The 24,854-nt window shown below is 30.9% G+C and overlaps 1 protein-coding gene across 18 annotated transcripts in view; it reads left to right on the plus strand.

Annotated features, from left to right (window-relative positions):
* The window catches only part of LOC143230309 (histone deacetylase 4-like), a 150,027-nt gene extending 127,895 nt beyond the window's left edge, over window positions 1-22,132 (plus strand). For 17 of the 18 annotated variants that reach the window (XM_076463595.1, XM_076463597.1, XM_076463600.1 and 14 more), the window contains 13 exons: window positions 1,228-1,361; window positions 1,855-1,904; window positions 3,156-3,223; window positions 3,690-3,844; window positions 4,913-4,968; window positions 5,787-5,874; window positions 9,480-9,599; window positions 13,044-13,141; window positions 17,481-17,599; window positions 18,166-18,235; window positions 18,356-18,504; window positions 19,511-19,655; window positions 20,638-22,132. In XM_076463595.1, coding sequence (XP_076319710.1) covers window positions 1,228-1,361; window positions 1,855-1,904; window positions 3,156-3,223; window positions 3,690-3,844; window positions 4,913-4,968; window positions 5,787-5,874; window positions 9,480-9,599; window positions 13,044-13,141; window positions 17,481-17,599; window positions 18,166-18,235; window positions 18,356-18,504; window positions 19,511-19,655; window positions 20,638-20,710 — 1,325 coding nt within the window. In that variant the 3' untranslated portion in view covers window positions 20,711-22,132. Of the gene's footprint in view, window positions 1-1,227; window positions 1,362-1,854; window positions 1,905-3,155; window positions 3,224-3,689; window positions 3,845-4,912; window positions 4,969-5,786; window positions 5,875-9,479; window positions 9,600-9,730; window positions 9,800-13,043; window positions 13,142-17,480; window positions 17,600-18,165; window positions 18,236-18,355; window positions 18,505-19,510; window positions 19,656-20,637 lie in introns of those variants that run through there. The other variant, XR_013016381.1, reaches the window with a different exon arrangement.
* Window positions 22,133-24,854: the final 2,722 nt, after the last annotated feature.

A 24,854-nucleotide genomic window follows, 5' to 3' on the forward strand; every position in this document is an offset into this window, starting at 1 on the left:
TCAGTCCCAACTGCAACCAGTTATAAGTAATATATGCACACATACATATACAGAACATGATTTGAAAATAATTGAAAAACAAAATATTCTTTAATTAATGCATTTAGAATGTGGATCATTTCAGATTCTAAGCTTTCAATTTGTGAAAGATATTGCAAGGTTCAACATTTTCACATTTGTACTTTTATTTCACAAGTTGTGATTAATTCATCATAATATTTTCTATTTTCTGTAATTTTTGTATCATATTTCCAGTTAATGAAGCATGGATGCTTCAGGCAACAAATCTGTCTGTAGTTTCATTTTTAATGTACCAATTTGTAATATCTTCTGTGCTATCACTATATCTCAGATAGAAGTGAACAAAGCAAGAAAATGAACTGAACAGTTGGTTCTTTAATGTGCTAATTATGTTGCTTCAGATATGATTGTGTGATACAGCAGGTAAAACTGTTAAACCATACTTAAAATGTTCTCTCACATCATTCAGAATACAATGTATAGTGTTGTCTTTCATTAAGGATAATTTGTAGAACAATCAACTTCTAATTTGTCTGTGATCAGTTTCTAGTATGGTTTTTCAGTTTTACAAGTAAGGTGTAAATCTTCTTAAAATTTCTGGTAAGGTTTCAGTACCTAAAGATGCCATACTGATATACAACATATAGAGGTCACCAATTATAGGTAATTGATACACATGAACTCAAATAAACATTTCAGTGTAAATGATATAGCTTTTAACAATAAAGAGATCTCAGAGTATTGAGATTTCCTGCAGAAACGTTTGTGGCACATTAAATTGCACAATATTGTTAAGGACAAATAATATGTTCAGTCAAGAAACAAGTAATATTTGATAGATAAATGTTATCATGAAGAAAAGTATTCTTGTAAAGTTATTTCTATTAATTGTAATGTAATGATATCCAAAAACACGCAAGTCCAAAAAGTCTTGATAAAACTGAAATAGAAACCCTTGTAACCTGAGCGCTTTCAAAAAGGGGGACCTTTCTTCTTAGGGGTTCCCAGATTGGCCCTGAAGATGAAAAGTCCACCTTTTGAAAGTGCTTGGGTTATATAAGATTTCTATTTCAGTTGTAATGTAATATATCCAAAATAAACTGACTTTACATGCCCATAATTGGCATATTCTTCATAATTTTTTGTTTATTTTTATTAAATCTTGAATTTATTTTAATTTTATAAGAATCTTTTTTCTTTCATTAGGTTTGGTTTATGACAATCTTATGTTAAAGCATCAATGTATCTGTGGTGACAACTCTTACCATCCAGAACATGGTGGTCGACTTCAGAGTATTTGGGCACGACTACAGGAAACTGGACTGGTTTCTAAATGTGAGGCAAGTTTGATTTGAGCAGAGATATGATGATTTTTTTTAACATGCAGTGTAGAATTGAGTTTATTTCTAAGATATGTCTTTCTCTCAGCTTTAAAAATGGAACAAGTATGTTTCTTTCATCTTATTTAGACCCTTTTTTATGTTATCTTATGCTGTTTTCAAATAAAATGTAGATATAAAGTCTAATTTTGAACTGCAGTTACTTAAAGTATTTGATAAATAACTTTCTCATGCTAACAGGTCCTAATTAACTCTAACTTTTGAGAACTAAAAAGTACATAAATTATTTTCAAACATTGCAAAAATTATGATTAATAAAACAACATACACTTAAAAATAATTCATTATTTATCTAAAGCCTAGTTTTACACATTCTTATTTTAAAAAATGAAATATTCATGGAAAATAAATTTATTAAGTAACACAAGTGTAATAAGACCTGTTGCACACGTAGAATGAGTTTCCCAAATATTTTTTTTCCTTTTCATCACAGAGGATACGCTCCAGAAAAGCTAGCTTAGAGGAGCTCCAGACCTGTCATAGGTATGTCTGTATGTCTTATAATACTAAAGAAAGTTTCAGCTTAAATAGGGCACTTAATATTGTAACTCATAATGTAAAGACAGCTTCTGACTACTAATTTACAGCTTATGAAATTTCCTTCTTATTAGCCAAAAATTTGTTTTACAACAAAAATACTTTTCTTTCTATTCAAGCTGAACACAAGTTAAAGGTTGATTTACCTTTTTATATATTTGATAACAGATTTTACCAAGCAAATATTTTTTAACTTTTTTTACATTTTAATGTTGAAAGATGCATTCATTCTGTCATTCATGCAGTACAACATATTCAAAGTATTATTTCTAATGAGAGTGGCCTAATGGTTAGCATACCAAAGTGTAGATCTGTTGTTTTATTATATCACACCCTATTATTACTAGAAAACAAATTCTGCTTTGCTCTTTAGAGCCTTAAGTGAATTATAAGAGTGACAGTCAAATTCCTCTATTTGATTAGACTCATTAGAGTATTTGAAGAGTTGGTAGTGGGTAATATTGACTGACTACCTTCCCTCTTGTCTGTCACTTTAAAATTATGGACATGTAGCACTGGTAGCTTTCAAGTAGCTTTGCTCAAATTTCAATAAACAAAATACTATTTCAATTATTTGGGAAATATATGACATTCCTAACTAATTAAGGACAGAAAAATTAAAGATTTTTTATTCCAAACATTGGAAAGTTTAAGGTATTTTAGGAAATTGAAATTAGGGTGTATTTACAAATTTAAGAAGATAGTTTTATTTGCAAACTTATGATTAAGATTTACTTAGAAGTTTGTGAAAAGTCCATGATGGTTCAATAAGTTTCAGACTTACAACTTAAAATCCACAATTCATTTTCTCATAGCTGACAGAGTGGAGATAGCCTATAACTTAGCTTTGCACCAAAAAACAACAGTGTATATGTAAATGAAATTTTATTTAAAAAGAGAAGGACAAAGTTTCATTTACAAACTTGGATAACAGTTCAAACTGCAATTATTAATTATCATTACTGTATTATAATTGAAACAGAAACTATTTCAGTATAGAACAATAACAGCAATAACAATAATAGACATCCAAAATCATTCTATTTTCCAAGCCAAAATTATGATCTGTTCATGTTATTTATTATATTAATACACTTTACTAAGATATAATAAAAACACAGTACAAGAATGTACAACACCTATAGGTGTGTGTTTTTATAGTTATTGTTTTTAAATTACTTTGTATGTTATTTTTAGTGAAGCATATACCATGTTATTTGGAACCAATCCATTAAACAGGCATAAGCTTGACATGAACAGACTGGGTAAATATAATTTATTGTGTAATTAAAATTATTTTTGCACAGAGAGTAATACTTACAGTGCTAGTTTTTAATGTTGTTTGTTGGCTATATTTTAGAAAATTTCATAATTCTTTCAAAAGTGCATGTTTTGATGGTAATTAATGTTATAAAGTTTAACCTATCATTTATTGTTAACTTATTTTTAACATTTAAGAATGTCTCTTTATATTACCTAACAATGAATTCATGTTGAATCAAATGCTTTATAGGTGTATTTCCAAATTATTCTGCCTTTTACAAGTAATTACAATAGTATATTTAGACAATAACTACAGAATATTGCATGCAGTTATAAAAATGTACATTAAAAGGTATCTGATGATACTTTAATAAAGGTGTTTATACTTCCCAAACAATAAACTTATGCTTTGTAAGGTACCTATTTGTTATGTATTATTAACATTTTGTACTACATTCATTGCATCAGACTTGCCAATCAAAAGCTTTGTGATGTTGTCATGTGGAGGAATTGGAGTTGACTCAGACACAGTATGGAATGAGCTACATACTGCTAGTGCTTCTCGCATGGCTGCAGGGTGTGTAATAGAGCTAGCTATGAAAGTGGCTACAGGAGAAGTCAAGGTAAGTTAAAAACTAGTTTGGGAGTTGTTGGTAACTTCTGCTGGAAAGGAATAGATTATGCAGGTTATGAAACAAAATGTCAGAGGTAAAAATATATGAAATATACTCCTACAAGTTTCAAAATGAAGAAGTTGAATCTTGAAAACTATAGGAATAACAACTGTCTGGGAAAGGTGGTTGCTGGAAAATTAAAGATGAGATAGCTTCTGCTAAATTAATAAAGATATAAAGACGTTTGTTAGAAAAATAAAGATGGTTTATTTCATTCACAGGAAAGTTAGTTGTTGGGATAAAAATGTGAAAATGATACTGTAAATGTATGAAATACATTGCTTGAAGAGTAATGGGTAAAAATTAGATTTTATAAGAAAGAAGAGGATAAAGCCATTTCTGATCAACAACAACATGAAAAATGTTGCTTCAAGTGTAAAGGTGTGAGAAATATTGGTGGAAAGGTAAATATGTCAAAAGTGTTGCTGTAAGAATAATGGTAAAAAGGCTTTTTTTAAAGTGGTGAGGATGTGGAGGAGGAATAAACATATATAGCTAATCCCCGTAGAGAAATAATTTTAACAAAATTGACTGGGTAAATTGTTTGTTTTTTATGTTAGCTTTAATTAACTTCTTTTTATTACTTTTGATAAAATATTTGATAATTTACATAGAGTTGAAGGTTCAGATAGGAAATTTCCTTTTTATTTTGAGTGTTCTTAGCCTTGCACATTATATGAGCAAAAATGGCAGTCATCTCCATGGTTTCTAGGTTTACACCAGATCAATGGGATTTCCAAAGGCAAAGACTTTTTTTTTACCTTTAGTCCATTGTCTCAACATTTAATGGTGCAAACTTTGTACAAAGCTCATGGTCTGTCTTGGAGATGGAGAAAAATGGATATCGGTTTTGGATTCAGTGTACAGGAGTTACATTAGGACATGTAAAAATCTCAAGACAATAAAACCTTTGCAGGCCTATGTAATTAATAGTAAATTTTGGTAATATTCAGTAAAAGCAAGTTAAAGATTAAAGGTCCAGTTTTTTTTTTAACTGTTTTCTCTCTGTTACAAAAGAATGGCTTTGCTGTTGTTCGGCCACCTGGTCACCATGCTGAGCCTCAACAAGCCATGTAAGTAAATTTAGAATAAATTAGAATTTTATATTAAGAGTTGATTTTTGTTTAAAGTGTGGTGTTTGAATTAAATAAGTTTTACACAAATTCAAAAAGTTATGAGTATAATTATGACTGAGAAAGTCATTATTTAATTAATGAAGACGTTGCTGGAAAAGTAAAGATGAGTTGTTAGAGTATCAAAGATATGATATTTCTAAAGTAATTTTGTTATATTATTGAAGTAATCATTATTTTAGCACTATATAAGTTACTAATAATATCTGTTATTTTCCTAAATCAGGATGTTCATCATGGAAATACATTCCATTAAAATACAAACTAAACATTTCATGATTTAAAGTTTATGGTCTTAACATTTAAATGTTGAAATACATACGTGTCTTATCTTATTTACTTTACTAATTCAGTTTTATTTTTAATAGATAAATAAATGTAAAAATATTCATCACATTATATACATATATATATATATATATATGAAATTTATATAATGGACAAAGATGCTTCTTAACTGTTCTTAAAATTTTAAATCAAATGAGTGATATTGAAAGTATTGTTTTGTATTTTTTGAATTAAAACACACACACAGTTTTCATACAATTGAAATTAGTGTGCTTTCAAGATATACCAAACAATGGAATGAGGGATATAACCATACACTTTGTATGCTTCTATATTTTTTAATAACTTGAAACTTTTATACAGTTGTTTATGGAGAAAAAATTAGTAACTAAAACTCTAAAATATTATAAAGTGAATAAACTATTATCAAACAAATGTTTCAGTATTAATTGTTTCTCCCTGAATATTAGGGGTTTCTGCTTCTTTAATTCCATTGCTATTGCTGCAAAACAAGTGAGACAAAAGCTGAAATTGGAAAAAATCATGATCATTGACTGGGTAAATTGTTTGTTTTTTATGTTAGCTTTAATTAACTTGTTTTTATTACTTTTGATAAAATATTTGATAATTTACATAGAGTTGAATCAAGAAGATGATGTTTATCATGATAAAAATGTTTTACACCTTTAATGATTTCAATTTCTTTTATTTTAACCAGATTTATGCTTGATTCTTATATTTATTTTTATATTTAAAATATTTTGCAACGTGACTACTCCTATAATTGAAAGTTAAATATTATTCATTGTTAAGAATTTGTATTCTCAAGATGGCTGGTTTGGGTATTAGCACTTTAATTAAAATGAAGTGGAGAACGTTTTGACCTTCTTAGGTCATCTTCAGGTTAACAGAAAGGAAGTTTGCAACTAGCCATGGCTGGCATACGTCTTGGGGACAAGAGTGTAAACGGGTACGGGATTGTAGGGGGCATTGCAGTTAGATGTTAGGTTATTAATTAGTATAGGTATAAAGGTGTTTCTTTATGTTGGTTTTAGTTGTAGTGTAACTAGGATTTCTTTGATTCTACGTTTGTTTATATTTGTTTCCCTACTTACTATCTGTGTGTTTTCTATAGTTATGTTGTGTTTATTTGATTTGCAGTGTTCAAAAACGTGGTGTTTCTTTTTGTTTTTTTAATCTGGTTTCCATTTTTCTGGTTGTTTCTCCAATATAGAAGTCATGGCAGTTGTTGTATTGTATTTTATAAATAATGTTGGTGTTGTGTTTATTAGTGTAGTTTTTACATAGTATGGACTTTAGTTTTGTACCTGGTTTTCAAATAAATTTGGTGTTTACTGGAAAGTTGTGTTTTTTTGTTGTTTTTTTCCAAATGTTGGTTTATTTTTTTGCTAATGTTGGGAACATATGGTATGCAGCAATATAAGGTTTTGTAGATTGTTGTATCTTGGGATTTATTGTTGTTGGTCTAGGTGTGTACTTATAATTTTTCAATGGGTTTTTTTAGGAAATTTGTTAATGATGAAGTGTTGTTTTGTTTTGTTAATTTCATCATTAATTTTGTCAGGTGAGAATAGTTTTGTAGCTGTGTTTATTCAGTTTCTTAATATGTCTAGTTTTTGTTTTGTTTCATATGAGTTTCAAGAAATGTATAGTCCAATATGGGTGATTTTAATATGATTTCTGTTTCGAATTGTGTATCAGTTCTTGTGATCTTGAGGTTGGAAATGCTATTTGGAGTTTTCTTAATCATCACAGGTTAATTTAATTTTGGGGTGTATTGAGTTAATGTGAATGAAAAACTAAGTGTGTGTTCTGTACATGTGAATCCAACAATTGTATCATCAAAATACCTGTACCAGTATAGTGGTGGGTGTAAGGCTGAATTGATTGTTTGAGATTCAATCTGTGTCATAAAAATGTTGGCTAGAACTGGTGATGCAAGATTGCCAATACATAGGCCATTTATTTGTAGGTAGTTTTGATCACTGAACATAAAGTTAGTTTAGGTGGTAGTGAATTCTATAAGGGTTGCTAGTGATGTGTATCAATGGGTTGGGGTCTTGGATATAAAGTTCTAAGGCTATCTTGCAGGCTACAGTAGTTGGGACTTTTGTGAAGAGGGATATTACATCTAGACCGTCTATTAAGGCTTTATGACTTAGTTGATTAAGACAAGATTTAAAATTAAGATAGTCTTTGAGAAAGGAGCCGGCTGATGTTACATATTTAGAAAATGTCCATGCTATGTGTTTACTGAGGTTGTAATTATATGATTCGTAGGTCAACATTATAGGTCGTAGTGGACAATTGGGTTTGGGGATGCCGTATATTTTTGGTATGCGAGTCAGTCCTGCATAGGTAAGAATAAAAGTTTTCTGAGATTGTGTTGGTTTTTCATTTGTATTAGTATTTTGTTTAATTGGTTCTGATGTGTTTTTGTGTATTGGTTTATACTTGTTTACATCTGATAAGATGTTCTGATTTTTTGAATACATTCATTTCTGTTCATTATAACTATAGCATTACCTTTATCTGCTTTTAGAATTTTGATGTTGTCTTGTTTTTGGTTGTTTATAGAATTCATATCTTTTCATGTGAGGTTGTTTTTTAGTTTTCTTTTCTGTGAATTTATGTGGATGGTTTTGCATGAAAATTCTTTGAAAAAGTTGTTTAAGATATTGTTTTGAGGTATTCTGGAGAAATAAATGTTTTCAGTGCTACTTGGAAAAATAGGTTATTGGCTGTCAATGGAATTGTTGTTGAAGTTGTCTTCTTTCTGGTGGTTATTTTCCATTGTTTTGTTGGTGTTTTCGGTTTATGTAGAATGGATCACTTGTCTTCTACCTAAGTCTTACAGACATACTTTCATTTCAATGGATGAAATATTTCTAGGTGTTACTGGGAAGTTGAGTCCTTTGTTGAGCAGATTTATCTCTTCATTACTTACCTGTCCATTGGACCTGTTAATTATGAGGTTGATTGATGGTTTGTTGTGTTGGCATTTTAGTTTATCTTGTGTTTTGTTGTGGTGGATCTTCTTTTCCTTGTCATTCTTCCTACTGATTTGATTAATGTTGCACTGTATAAGTCCATAAATGTCTGGTTGAATGCAGCAGGCCAGTTGGTGGCCTATATTCATTTTTTGTTTCTGCAAGTCATTTAGTTCTTTGTATTTTGAATTTAACATTCATTTTAATTAGTGTACAAACGTTATCTATAATTTACAGAAAAACTGCTAAATGCTATGTTAAATTCAAAATACAAAGAACTTTTAAGGATTGCTGCACTTGATCTAATAATTACTTTAAACTGTTCTTTTATTTATATAGTTTTACTTTTAACCTTAGATTTGAAATGTATTTTAATGATGGGTCATTCTAATTACATGATATATTTCTTTATAAAAAGTTGCCAATCCTACCCCCAGTGGGTCATTTGTATATTTACAGACTTGAAACTAAAATCAATCATTTAATTTTTTATGGTGGACAGAGCATCAATAGCCTAATGTGTAGCTTTTGCACTAAACAAACAAACAAAGAACTGTTATGCAAATAGAAATTCTCAAATAAAAAATTATGATAAAGCAATAATTATTTATTTTTTGGAGAAAGTCTGTTTTAACTTATGCCTTAAAATGGGAACTTAAATAGTATAGATTGAGTTATTCTGCTTTGTACAGTGTTTTTATGATACCAATAAATGACATAAACATGAATTTCAGAAACAGATAACCCACGTAACCCCAACACTTTCAGAAAGCAATTGGATTATCTGTGGCTCATCCTATAATGAATTTGTATCATCTTTTAAATCTTTAAAATACTTGTGAATACAATAATCTGTACTGAACACAATAAATAATCTCTAATTTCATAATTTTGAAAACATTATTAAATAAATAAATCAGTAACTTGTAATCTGCAATAAGTCTTTTTAAATAAGAGGTGATATAGTTTGTAGACCTGGACATAGATTTAGGAATGCATAAAATATTTGTGTCGTACAGTTTACCACTTTCCATAGACTCCCACATGAAATGTAACTTTTGAATAACCCTGTATAGTGACTCACAATAAGAAATTTCAACATCTGTTGCACTATTTAAATCAATAACTCAACCTGTTTTTTTCTCGATTCAGGATGTTCATCATGGAAATGGTATTCAACAGATATTTTATGACGATCCTCATTTTCTCTACATTTCTCTTCATCGTCATGATGATGGCAACTTTTTTCCTGGAACTGGTGATCCTCTAGAGGTAAAAACAGTCACCTGGAATATTCAAACGTTTTCTCTGTTTGTGCAATTGGTAATAAATAAATGTATTTATTTCTAAGTGACTTTTATCCTGCTTCAGTTAATTCTATCCCATGAAACCCATTCCAATAGGTTGTAATATCTTCTTGATGACAAGAAACCCATTTGAAGTGAAAATGTATCTCAAGACGGCTGGTATAAGTATTGAAACTTTTACTAATAAAGCAGAGAACAACATTTCAACCTTCCTAGGTCATCTTCAGGTTAACGAAGAGTTTGTGACTGACACGTCTTAAGGACGAGAGTATAAATAGATATGGGATTGCATGGGGCGTTGCAGTTAGATGTTAGGTTATTAATTTGTATACGCATAAATGTGTTCCTTTATACTGATTTAATTTTGGTTTTAGTTGCTGTATAAGTAGAACTTCTTTGATTTTGTGTTTATTTATTTGAAGAAACAAGCAGAAGAAGTGAAACCAGATTAAAAGAACACAAACAACACCTTCACATGATTTTGAATGCTGCACCCAAAGAAACAAATATAAATAAATGCAAAATCAAAGAAGCCCTACTTATAAAACAATTAAAACCAAAATTAAACCAATATAAAGGAACACCTTTATACCTATACTAGTTAATAACCTAACATCTAACTGCAACTCCCCCTACAATCCCGTATCCGTTTATATTCTCACCCCTAAGACGTGTCTGGCAATGATCAGTTTCAAACTCTCTCTTTGGTAATCTGAAGATCAACTAGGAAGGTCGAAAGGTTGTAGTATGATCCTTTCCTTTGTTTCTATATATTTGTTTTTTTTCTAAGGAGTTGTTATTATGTCATAAAAAAGTTTGAAATAAAATAATCAATAAGAAAGTCTTTTAGCATCTTATGTTAAAATGATACTTTTATTAAAGAATTTTTATAGTAGGCATCATGTTTTTAAAACTGTGTATGATTATAGGAAAAAAACAAAAGATAATTCCTCACAAGTGTTTATTTGTAAGCACATAAAGTAAAAAGAAGATTTTACAACTATATTTGTGGCAAAACTGTAAGCTTTTTTATATCAAACTACTGAATAATCATTTCTGTTCTAACATTTCCAAAAGTATTATTTTTTCATCCTAGTCTGTGAGTCATCTTTATTGGATATTGCACTCGCAGTGAACAATAGGCCAGTGTATATGTATATAAGCACTACATGGCCAAAAGTATGTGGACACCCCTTCTAATTTGTGGGTTTGGCTATTTCAGCCACACCCATTGCTAACAGGTGTATAAAATCAAGCATACAGCCATGCAACCTCCATAAACAAACACTGGCAGTAGAATTGGTCATATTGAAGAGCTCAGTGACTTTCAACTTGTTGCTGTCATAGGATGCCACCTTTTCCAACAAGTCAGCTGTCAAATTTCTGCCCTGCTAGAGCTGCTCATTTCAAATGTTGTGCTGTTATTGTAAAGTGAAAACGACTAGGAACAACAACAGCTCAACCATGAAGCAGTAAGTCACACTAGCTCACAGAATAGGACCATTGAGTGCTGAAGTGCGTAAAAATCATCTGCTCACAGTTGCAACACTCACTACTGAGTTCCAAACTGCCTCTGGAAGCAATGTCAGCACAAGAACTGTTCGTTAGGGATTTCATGAAATGGGTTTCCATGGCCGAGTAGCTGCACACAAACCTAAGATCTCCATGTGCAATGCCAAGTATCATCTGGAGTGGTGTAAAGCACACTGCCATTAGACTCTGGAGCAGTGGAAATATGTTCTCTGGAGTGACGAATCACACTTCACTATCTGGCAGCCTGACAGACAAATCTCAATTTGGCAGATGCCAGGAGAACACTACCTGCCTGAATGCATAGTGCCAACTGTACAAGTTTTGTTGAGGAGGAATAACAGTATGGGGCTGTTTTTCATGATTTGGGCTAGGCTTTTAGTTCCAGAAATCTTAATGCTACAGCATACAATGACATTCAAGATAATTCTGTGCTTCCAACTTTGTGGCAACAGTTTGGAAAAGGCTTTTTTTTGTTTCAGCATGTCTTTCCATAAAGACATGGTTTGCCAAGGTTAGTGTGGAAGAACTTGACTGGCCTGTACAGAGTCTTGACCTCAACCCCATCGAATACCTTTAGAATGAATAGGAATGCTGACTGCGAGTTACGCCTTCTTGCCCGACCTCACTAATGCTCTTGGGGCTGAATAGGAGTGAATCCCCGCAGCCATGTTTCAAAATCTAATGAAAAGCCTTCCCAAAAGAATGGAGGCTGTTATAGCAGCAAAGGGTGGAGCCAACTCCATATTAATGCCCATGGATTTGGAATAAGATGTTCAACAAACACATATGGTTGTGATGGTAGGGTGTCCATATACTTTTGGGCATATAGTGTGTCTGTGTAATTTTTATAAAATATGCATCTGTTTTTAATAGAAAAATAATTATTGAAGGTTTAATTGGTTATTATTAGCACAACATTTGTGTAAAATATGCAGTTTGTCCAGTGTTAAAAGTTGAGTTTGCCAATTGTCAGTTGAAGGCTTTTACTTATGTTTCTTTATAGTGTAAGTATGTAGTGTGTTGTTTTTGGGCTTAGAATTATTGTACAGTAGGTGTCTGGGATTTGTTGGTGATGAATTCAATAATAAATGAAGAACATAGATTTCACTTGTTTTCAAAATAACATATGTGTTTGAAATAAATTTAATGTTGGTACAACAAGTTGTTTCGTATAGTGGTTATAGGGATATTATAAACTTTATATGGTTCTCTTCTTCATGTCAAAAGTCCACTTAAGTCTATTTAGTTACTTCAGAGTTTCAGTTGACAACCCAAAATACCTTCCAATATTTCTATCACACTAAAATACTGTGTATAATTCATCACAATTGTGTTGTGAGTTATCACAGTTGTATATTGCTCTTCCAGAAATTGTTTGATCTTCTTTCTTCTAAATATCCTCTGTTCCTTTTTTTCCAAGTTTGATTCAGTTATTTTAGAACATTTTGACAGAATAAATTATCCTTCTTATCTCCTTTTCTGCTGTTAGTCTTACTCTGGTATATTAAATGTTAGACTTGTGTTAATTGTTAGGCCTAACACTTCTTCTGCAGCTAACTTCTCATCAAACTTTTCCTTGCATGTGACTTTACTCTTTTATGCTATTGTCCTGTCTGTCTGCTATTTTTCACTTATCTCATATTATTTATACGTTTATAACTAATTCATCTGGTCACTGCATTATCTAAATCAATGAGTTACAAACATAAATTCCAGTAATCATCTGCTTTTAACCTTCTTATAATAAAACATAAACAATCATAAAATATGCATTTACAAAATAAACTAATTAATAATATATACACTAATCAGTTTTTTTATATCATGACAAATTTTTTTAATGGTAAAACAATATCAGTATTAATTCTTTATTTAGGTGGGAAGTGAAGATGGAATAGGGTTTAATGTTAATATTGGCTGGTCAGGTGCATTAAAACCACCAATGGGAGATGCTGAGTATATTGCTGCATTTAGGTGAGAAGATCTTTTGCATATTGTCATTATATAAGAAAATATAGTGCTATATGATTTTAAAAAAAAAATTGTTTATGGTAAATTAAACGTCTTATGAATATTTGTATTTCACATTTAGCTAAAATATTTGGTAGAATTTATGCTGAAAGTACAATTTTGTTTTTTAATTTTCTGAAGTTTTATAATTAGCCTGTTTATCTCATTCTATTTATTTGTTTTGGATAAAATAGCACTACTGAATTTTTTTAAATACAAGTTTTACTTGATAAATACTATTTTTGCTCCTTTTTTATCTCAGTTATATTTTTGTCCTTTTAAGTTTCACTAACTATGATATTTCCACAAAAACACATTACACTAAAATAAAATGAATGTTTGGTAACTGACTGTATAATATGAAAAAGGTGCTTCCAAGATTATAATTCATCTCCATACATAGGATAACTCTCTATCAATAGAGGTCAACATAACCTCCATAGTAACTCCTCTTAAACATGTATACTCCAAATCACTTCATTCTTTTCCTCTGTGTTACTTTGAACAGACGTTATTTTTTTCAGGTCTGTGTTCAACATTCTGAGATTTGCATTTAGCAACAAAACTTTTGTTTTCATTCTTCTTTTGTCTTATTTTTCAAACTTTGATTAACATAATAATTTTTTTGAGTGATAGTGACTTCTTATTTATCCTGTAAAAATAATTGAGTTACAAACATAAAACTTATTTCTGCTGTGACTTATGGAGGATCATTGACTGTTGGGGTGATTAAAGCCATTTATGATGTGTTATGGGTTCCCTCATGCACACGGGCCTTCTCCAATCCCTTTGGCTGATGTCCTTTCTTCTGGATTTTTCTTTTTGCTTCTTGTTAGTCCTCAAGTAGACCTATCATCCCTCAATCAGTTTATTGTTGTTCCATGATTCTAGATGGAGAATTTCTTTCCTCTCAACTGGTCCTTTTCACTCTGTATGTGGATGACCACAGTCGCCATGTTTGAGATGCTTCTGTATATCCTTATTACCCCATTCTCTAAACATTTATGTTTCATCAGTTTGAATCAAACCTTCCAGTTATGTGTTACTCCCTTCAGCATGGTGTCAGCTCCTTCTCTCTTCAATCAAGTCATAAGAGCCCTTGCTATGGCCTCCCTTATATATCAGAATTGTCTTTACATTTCTGCATGGCTTCTACTTGCCTTTTCTTAGGAGATGCTCTCTTCTTCTGCAGGGATGTTGCTCAACTGGGATACTTTTAACACTTTCCAAGCCCTTTGTAATGCCTATGCAGTATTTAATACATCTAGGCATTTCCTTCTAATCTCATTTCAGGTGGGTTAAGTTTATACCTATAAGCTATGGGATATCCATTTACCATCTTTTGCACATTTTTATTTTCACCTTGCACCCTAGGTTCTTTTATTTTTGGGAACTCTAGCTTTTATGAACTACTTGTTATTTTGAAGCATGCATCTCTTCCAGTGAACTTTGTGAAACCACTGGAATCTTTATTGGGAAGTAGTTTCTTAAATTGTGAATCTCCCTTCTCTTCTTGAAAACTTATCTTGGTGGATAGACAGTGCCAATACCATGATAGGCATTCCATTAACACCACCCCTAACTAGGTCTCTATCTCTTCACAGTTGCTTCCCTTTTGAAATAGGGTGCATTTCTAAATTACCCCATGTCTTCTGGTATTTGAGCATGGCATAAAAATTCACTTTATTTCAGCATGCTTGAACTTATTACTCTTTAGTAGGCATGTTCCCTTTTCCCACCTTTTCTGATGGACCAGTTGGACGTGATTCACTCTGACAATTCTACAGCTGTTTCTTATATCAACTGTTGAGAGGGCAGTCACTTCAAGACTTTATGCTTTTGAGCACTGGACATCTTTTTCTGGGCTGTTTCTCATTGAGTTCATCTTGTTGCTTTTTATGCACCAGAGACTTTGAACCTGCTGACAGATCATCTCTTTTGGCCAGACCACATTCTGCCCAAAGTATGGTCTCTTCATCCTGAGCTTTTCCTTGATTTTTCTTTCAATTCAACACACCTCTCAAGATACGTTTGCTTCTTTCCCAGTCCTTGGTTCCTCATCTTTCAGTTCTGGGCATCAATACTGTTAGCCAAGATTGTTCTCACCTTTTGCTGTATGCTTATCTTACTCTTTTACTTGTTCCTTGGGTACTTACCTTGATACACAATACTCCTAGCCAGGTTCTATAGATTGTACTTCTCTGGACATCTCAGCCCTGGTTTCCTCTACTACTTTGATTGGTGTTTAGACTTCCTTTCTCTACCCAGTGTTCCCTCTCTATTATTCAACTTCAAATGTCCCTTTTTCATCTAAGTGTATCATCCTTTTGTCTAGTTTTTTGCCTTTAGCATGGTACTTTGAGAACTTCTAGTCTTTTTCATATACAATTACTGTCATTCCTCTCCTTTGTATATCAATATAAGTGGTAGTGTTTTTTGTTGTTTGTTCACACTGCACCCTTTCTCCCAGCCATTCTACTGTGACCTTTTTACCTTTTTCACTTGGTTGTTTGACCATGTTTCTTTTATCTTCACCATTGTTGGCCATCATACATTTGCCTTTCCAATTAATGCAGGGTACCTCTTTTCCTTCCCTTGTTATGATCTTTCTTTCTTCACTGACACCCTTGTCCAATTCCCATGCCCATCTGAGACCTTAATGATGGTTACATTCTCTCACACATGCCCTCTTTGTCCCACTAGGTTCAAGTTCATTCTACCACTTCTCTCTCATGACCCCCTTTCTTCTTTTTCTTATCTGTTGCTGCTGTCATTCACATTTCTATGCTTCTTGCCTTCTGTACTACTGTGCGTCTTTACTTTTCTACCCACTCTGTTTCTCTCCCTAGGCCTTAAGCTTCTCAGAAAAGTGATCCTTCCTTCTGTCTCTCACTTCTATGCACACTAAGATTGAGATTGCCTCGTTTATTCAATTCAAACTATTCGGTATTATTTGGCATGAACTTCTCCATCTATGGATCTCCTCTGTCATGCATTTCTACCTTAAGACCCTTCTTCATTTAGAGTTCTCTTTCTACTTTTACTGGATGGATGTGCTAGCTTCTTTCATTGGTGTATTCTTCTCTGGACGTTCATGCTCACAAGCTATTTCACATTTCATTGCATCTGCTTCATCTCCTATATCCTTGGGGCTTATTTGTCTCTCCCCGTTTACACTCTAGGCAATTAATATACCTTCAGGTGTGCCTCTGTGAAGCCCCTGCCATCAGGTATCACATTCCATAGACTTTCTGTTTGGATGTTTTCTATAGGGCATTGACATAGGTTTACTTTTTCACTACCCATTCACACATTCTACATTAAATTCTAATTGTTCTCTGTGAAGAGATAAAGTATTGTTTTGGAAGGTAACATTCTTCTAATCAGAAAATATGTTTCTAGTAGATACTCACCTCCTACATATTCCCACCCAATTTCCTCACTTCTGATGTATTTTCTTCTTTCCTTGTTTAAAATGAAATTATTTTGAGTGCACTGTGTATGGAAGTTTTGTCACTCTTGTATTCGTGGAGAGCTATTGCAGTATGATGATGTAATCATGCACCAGCATAGCTCATATTAAACACATCCATTTTTGGTGGGAGTTAGATCAAGGCTAATGACATGGAGTTTTATAGACTATTCTATGTAGGGAAGTGAGTATATGTCAGAAATACACTTTTAGATGAAGTAAATGTTAACTTCACAGTGAGATTTTTAAAATAAATTGATAAACATTATCTTAGACTTTTTCATCCTTAATTTTCATTTAAATTATTTTCCCATTTGAAAGACATTTTATTTTTGATATAGGAAGGCATAGTGTATTAAGTGGTATACAGCAAGTTGTTGAATTTATGAACTTTCTTAAGTTAATTTTTTACAGTATGTATTATTTATAGTATGAAATCATGAATGTGTAAATGTCAAAGATAGAAAACTTGAAATCTAAAAAAACTAGTAATTTGAACACTTTCAGAAAAGCACTTGGGTTATCTGTGGTTCACAGAATTACTTACTGTTCTGTATTGTAGACTTTTTTTAAATATATTCATACTTTTACACTTTTGTGAAGATAATTTATATGCAATACAAAAAAAATAAAGTTTTATCTAATTTATTTTTCTCTCATAATCTGGAATAAATTTACTAAAAATATAACTCAGTGAACTTCTTCCTTTTGTATTTTGTTTATAAGCTATTTACCACAATAAAATGAAATAAAGAACTTATAAAAGGTGAAAAATGTTCATTGTTTCTTTTTTATAGAATTTCATTTAGATTAATAAAAATCTCTCTCTAGGACTATTGTGATGCCAATTGCAAGGAATTTTGATCCTGAGATCATCCTTGTGGCTGCAGGTTTCGATGCTTCTTATGGACATCCTGCACCATTAGGGGGTTACACTCTTTCTCCTGCCTGTAAGTATTATTCTGACCTGTAATAAAAAATATAACTTTTCCAGTCACACACTGCATTCTTACATAGTAAGCCAAATTATAATGTCATCCAATATTAACTTTAAAACTATGCATTAGTTATGTATAATATTTGTACATAAAACATTTTCAATTCAAGCATAAATATGAATATTTAAAATAACAAATCATCATTTGATTACATTACAGTAAGACTAATTTGACTTATGTGGACACTGATAATTTTATTTATGTCCATCATAATGTTATATGTGTATGTATACAATGGTTAAAACCTTTTCTCTTACTTTTTTTCTGAACTAAAATTTACTATACATTTTGCTAAACTAGCACAATCAAATATGAACTATTTTTTTAGCATTCCCTTTGTATTTGTAGATTGCATGGTCTAATTTGCTTTAAGGAGAAAAAAAAATTTAAAAAGAAAAGTGATTAATTTTAAATATTGTTGTAAAACAGTTAATGGTACCAATATAACTAGCAATAACACTAAGTCATTTTTTGTAATTGTATTTGATTTTTAATATCATATTTCATTTGTTTCCAAGGTTTTGGCTACATGACTAAGCAACTAATGACACTTGCTAAAGGACGAGTTGTTCTTGCTCTAGAAGGAGGGTGAGTTTATCAATTAATTTTTTTACAAACATAAATACTTTAATTAGTCTAACTTATTTTATATTTAAGATTTAATGTGTCATCTGTAATTCCAACTCTTTGTTCCTGTTTTTTTTAAAGATACGACCTTCCCTCTATCTGTGACTGCTCTCAAGAATGTGTCATAGCTCTGCTAGGAGATGAGGGGAAACCTTTATCAGAAAAAGAAGTAACCCGAAAACCTGATCCTATTGCTGTGAAAGTTCTCCAGAGAACCATCAGTGTCCAAGGTATATGTTATTTATTTGAAACCCCTAAATAACCTTAACTACCAGGTTTTATTAAAAATTTTATTTTCCTTACTTTATATAAAAATGCCCATTCAGTGGCTCAGTTGTAATTCTGCAGGTTTATAATGCTAAAAACCAAGGTTTTTTATACCTGTTATAGGCATAGCACAGATAAACCATTGCATAGCTTTGTGCTTAACAATAAACAAGCAAAACAAACTGTACAGAAATATATCACTTTACTGTTAAACTACATAAAGTATTGTCATATTTTCCTTTTTATTATAAAAAACAAACAAGTAATTTAAAAAACAAGTAATATAAATTTTAAATTCTAATCTATAGACATTTGAAGGATGTTTTGGTATTTTCACCAATATGATTAATACTTTTTTTCTGTTGAAATCTTTAACTTGTTTATCTCCATGTTGGGCCCAGCATGGCCAAGTGTGTTAAGGCGTTAGACTCGTAATCTGAGGGTCGCAGGTTCGAATCCCAGTCACACCAAACATGCTCGCCCTTTCAGCCATGTGGGCGTTATAATGTAATGGTCAATCCCACTATTCGTTGGTAAAAGAGTAGCCCAAGAGTTAGCTGACTAGCTGCCTTCCCTCTAGTCTTACAATGCTAAATTAGGGATGGCTAGTGCAGATAGCCTTCGAGTAGCTTTGCATGAAATTCAAAATAACAAATAACAAATCTCCATGTTTTATCATGGATGATAAGTTTACTGCTAATAGATGCCATAAGTACAATAAAAGTTTTTTTTTTAATCCAATAAAATTTGTATTTGCTATTATGCCATATAACTTGTGTTGAAAGAATGAACTGCTGCTACTACTAAAGAAAATTCCAACTTCTTACATGCAGTTAAGAATTATAAACAGTTCTTGGAACTAACTTTTATTTGTACAGTTACTAATTCTTATTAATAAAATATTTAAAACAGTCTACATATTGTTCAAAATATTTGTTCTTGCAATTTTTTCATGTATACTTTCTTAAGCACTCCATTGGCCATGTATTAAACGTGGGGGACCCACAGTTGGCTATTCACTCTTTGAAGCTCAAACAAAGGAAAGAGAAGAGGTGGATACTGTAGCAGCTCTAGCATCACTTTCTGTGAAAGTTCCACAAACACCTCACGTTCAGTAAGCCTAATTCTCCTTACATAAATATTTTTCTGTAAAATCATTTATCACAAATAAACTAGATATACTGTGTATCTGATTATTTTAAGTCGAGCATGTGAATTTACCTTATCATGAACTTTGTTTTTACATTGTTCTACATGTCACATGATGTTAGTACTATTCTTTAATAGTGTAGTTTTTCACCAAATTTATGTTTAGTTGTTTCATAAGTGTTTTTAAGTGATGCTACAAAGAATGTATATTGCTTAAAAGAGAAAACTTATAATTCTTACTAACTTTACAAAGTTGAGTTGCACAGTTAAGAGTAAATTGTGGTGTTATGTTAATTTGTATTTATTAAGACTTTATAAAAAAATTAATGTTTTTCTTAAGTTTTTGCATGTAATATCAGGTGCCCAGAAATTAGAAGATACATAGTGATGGATTAACTAAGGAATTGACAATATATAATTAACAGTACTTGTTTATAAATGTATGAAACCATCTTTAACATTTCAATGACTGTTATATCAAGCAGTTTGATAAAAATAATAATAATCACAATGAAACTAATGTAAATAAACTTTCTTGGGTCATCTTATATGTCTTTTGTTGTGTCTTAGATTTAAACAGTGTTATATTTATTCCATTGACATTTTTAACTTTAAAGCACTGATTTGGCTAGTACAATATTTTGAATGAATTTGGATGAGTGAACCATCAAGCAGACTTTAATTATGTGGGCCTGGATGCTTAACGAGTGGACTGTGGCCACCTTTGGCTATGCTAGTGTTTTAAAGATTAACTTTTTTACTTCTTATGTAGTGATTCCTGTGATTTCTTTCAGAAAATTAAATTATAACAGTAATTTACAAAACAATTACTGTTAGTAAGATTTCATCTTATCCAAACTTAGCAAATAATTTAAACATGTAATTCAATAGTACACTGTCTGTATTCTAATATTTTATTTTTCTTAACTGTATAATGTGTACAACAGAAAAGAAGAAGTAAATTGTTCATCCCAGCAAATTGAGGAACCAATGGAGGAAGATCAAGACCATGATAAATGAAAAAAGTGATAGCTACTTCTTGATACACTGGACATTAGGTCAACACACCATAGTTGACATTCTGTAGTTTCACACTGACCTCCACTTGTGCTGTGGAAGTGAAATCCCACTAGCAACAGTCATAGCTAATGTGTCGCACAAATGTTGTAGTCATAGTGTTTGAGCATTGAAAAAACCCAAGAGAAACAAACAACACACACACACATATATATATATATATAAGTCTTATATGTGTTTACATAACTGATGAGTAAAATTTATCATTGTAGTATTTTATGCTTATTATGTTATTAATGAACTCATGAGAGAATACAAACACCTTCTGTTTCTGCTGTTTTCAGCTTAGTATTAGATATCACAAGCTGGCAAACAGAAGGTTAACCTATCATATCTATTGTTCATATTTATTCCCGAGTTTTGTTAGGTATGTTAAATGGTAAAAACTTGTTACTTATGGTTAGATATTGATTAATATATATATGAAATATTGACCAGTTAGATATAGTATTTGTTTTTTTAAGTTTTCTTATTGCTAGATAATAAAAGGATTAATTACAAGCTCTTCAAAAATACTTGTAGTTTTCACATAGATTTCTTTTAAAACTAGGTCATCAGGCACAGACTGTATTAGAACAGGGGACTAATTGTTATTTCTATGTTTGTGAATGTTGTTTTCCAGAGTAATCTTCAATTTTTTTTATTTTCCTAAAAACAATAAATAATATTTTTCAGAAGTTTATTAAATGTTTTTAGTAAAATTAGTCATTGCAATATGTTCCATTATTTTCTTATCCAATTATCAACTAGTCACAGAAAATTTGGACAAGAAGTATTTAGAAAATTCAATCACATTAACATGCAGTAATTTCTGTTTACATTTTATAGATGGAATTACATCATTGGTTTAATATAACTTGATGTTTTTCATTCAATGTTGTGTTACATCTTAATGATATTAAAGGGTTGTTCATATTGTTGACTTAAAAAATAATTTGTCAAGTTAAGATTATTGTAACTAATGTGTTATGGATCTTATGTAACCCAAATCTGTTTACAAATTTATGATTCAAGTCAAGATATTTCTTTATCTTTGGCTTGTGTTAGCTATGAATCATTAGTGTGGTTAAGCTTTATATGTTTGTTCTTATGTGTCAAATTTTAACTGTTAAATAAAACATGTATTAATCTATTCAGCTTTATGAAATGATTGAAATTATTATTATCTTTCTCTTATTGCTGATAATTACAGCATTTTCCATGAGATTCAATGTTTTTACACTTTTTGGGTAACAAGTGAGATAGAAATAGGACCAGGATTATTTTCTGTGGCATTCATGTAAAAGCATTTTTGGATTTTTATGAAATCGTTGGCCATTTACATTGTATTGTAAATATGTGCAAATAAATCTCTTCAGTTCTCCTAGTTAATGTATATCACGCATTGTGTTACAAGAAACTTGTGTTGTATAGAGGGTTTAGTGGTTTTGTTGTTGTTTTTTCACTGTATTTTATAACATTATAAAGTAGATACTGCACGTCTGTACCAACGGCTTTCTAGTCAAAATGAAGTCTCACAAATTTGTTTGGTTTTACAAAGTTTCACACAGTATAATGGTCACAAGTAAAGCATTTAGTCACCCTAAACACTTGTTTTATTTCACTTACTCATTAAGGAGTTAAAGTCCCATTTCTTCAGTTTTCATAGAGAATGATAGCATCAGTACACTTATTCTGAAATGTTGTGAACTAAGTCTGTAAAATGAGTTACGTTATGTAACAATCTTTGTGTAGAAAAGTAGGATTAATTTAATTTTGCTTGCTTCAAATTTTTGGATTTTAGTTACCTATAAACTTTTTAGAAGGTACTAATTAGGTAATGCTACATTCTTCTTACTTTGGCAGAAAGCTTGAGTTTATAATTTAGATCCTTGGTAGAAAATAATAAGTTTAATAATAAAACAGCCTCCTATCTTTACAAATATGAGAAATTGCTTAAACTTTTCCTTCAACTGAAAAGGTTTGTACAAATTCTCTAAATTTGAAAACAAAGATACTGAATTTTATGATTTTTTAATAAACATAACAGGTGCAATACTGAAATAAGTATCTTTTTATGTGAAGATACTTCCTTTTGGGGTCACTGATGATTAAAGAGGTAAGTATCAGATGTTGGAGGATGTAGAAGCTTTAAAAAGTTTTTATATTGTTGATTTATGAAGAATATAAAACATTCAATCAAGATTATTTTCTATATACTTTCTGCATATTACATGAAGATCTAGAGCTTTGATCTCATCACTTCACTCATTCCTTTGTTTTAAAGTTATCAAGATTCTAAAGACACCTTGCCTACTTTGTATTATCATCTACACAATTTGGATTTTTTATTATGTGTTACATTCTTTATGGTATTATGGTAATATGGACTAAAACAAGCACAGTGTGTATTTTCAAAAACTGCTTGGATTTCAACACATTTTTATTACTTGTTGATAAGACATTCTTAAGTGTTTTAGTCATTGACAGAAAATTTGCACTGACCTCCTTCAGAACATTAATGCTTTGGTTTTTGTTAATTTGAACTTCTTAGAAGCTCATAATTCTACTGCAACAAAACTGAATGTAATAAAGTAAACTCTTGGGGGACGACAAACCAAAGAAACAAAAACTGTTAATTTTTCTGATGAACCATTGTGTCATCTAAACAGATTCCAATATTTTTTCACAAGTTTTGTTCAATTTTATGAAATGTTTTCTCTCTATCAAGGTATTTCCCAAAATTAACTGGTTGCATTGTCTTGTTATAGCTTCAGCATTTGACTACAATCATTTGAGAAGGAAATATGTTTCTACCAGTTACAATTAATCTTAATTGGATGTAGTAGCAGTAAAATATGTTGTAGTTTTATATTATGAAACAAAATGTTGTTATATTAAAAAAAGAACAAATTTTATTTTACAAATGAGAAAGAAAAATATTTGATTTTATATAGTATATCATTGTTTTATTTTACATTTGAAAATATTTCATACAATGAGACTGTTGTAATATAAGTGAGAATTCTAGATTATGAAGAGTTAAATTGATTCTTAAAACCTAATGGCCATAATTTGAATACCTGAAATTATGATAGTCAAAGTTTCTAATGATGGATGGCCCATAAAGTGAAAGTATGCTCATAATTAAATAAATTATCATGCATTTACAAAGATATACAATAATGTATTAATAACTTAGAAGATAGTTATATTGCTGATGTTTTGATACAAATTCAAACAACAGTGTTTCCTACCTTACTTATACATAGCTGCTTGTAGAAAAAAACAAACAAAAACAATTAATGCTACTTGTTTTCATTTTTTTATGGGCATCCCCGAATAAGTATATCACTTTTGGTTATTTTTTAAACACACACAGTTTGATTATTGTTAGATATTAAAGTAATTTATCAAGTGTTGTTTTATTTCTAATTAAAATGAAGTTATTTCTTTAGATTGTGTAGACTGTACTGACCAATAATGTAAAGAAGTTTGTGTTACATGCGATGTGACTTTAAACTTATTCTACTGTAGTTTTCACATAGTGTTGTAATATGTATGCTCCTTCTTGTAAGCCATTTCTTGGGTATGTTTTTCTGAATTATATTTCTGGCTGCTTTTGCTGATGGTAAAATATACATTTTTCTGGTGTTCAGTGCAATAATGGGAAAGTAATAATGAATATTTTCCCATACTAAGTAACTGATGAATATATTTATCTTGTAGTATTCTTTAGTTAAAAGGAAGTGTGATTAGTTTTGAGAAAAGTAAAGAAGTGACTTAATGGGAAGTACAGGACATCAGTGAGGTAACAATAGCCATTTTGCAAATTGACAAGTTATATTTGCTTAATACGTTGTGGTTAGTTCTAAAGTTAACTGAATACTTTGTAAAACATTCTAGTTGTTTTTACTGATCTTTTCATTGAAAAGATCTTTGAATAGCAAGCATAATGTAATAATGAACCCTTTCATATCATGAGGGTTCATTACTTGCACTGAAGTCATCAAGGTTTGACTTTTTTGTATTGTTAAGGCTTGTATAACAAGGGGTACCTGAAATTTTTAGCTTCATTTTAATGTAAAAATGCTTTAATACACTCTAT

The sequence above is a fragment of the Tachypleus tridentatus genome, chromosome 10 (genome assembly GCF_004210375.1).
Source record: "Tachypleus tridentatus isolate NWPU-2018 chromosome 10, ASM421037v1, whole genome shotgun sequence".
Lineage (NCBI taxonomy): Eukaryota > Metazoa > Arthropoda > Merostomata > Xiphosura > Limulidae > Tachypleus > Tachypleus tridentatus.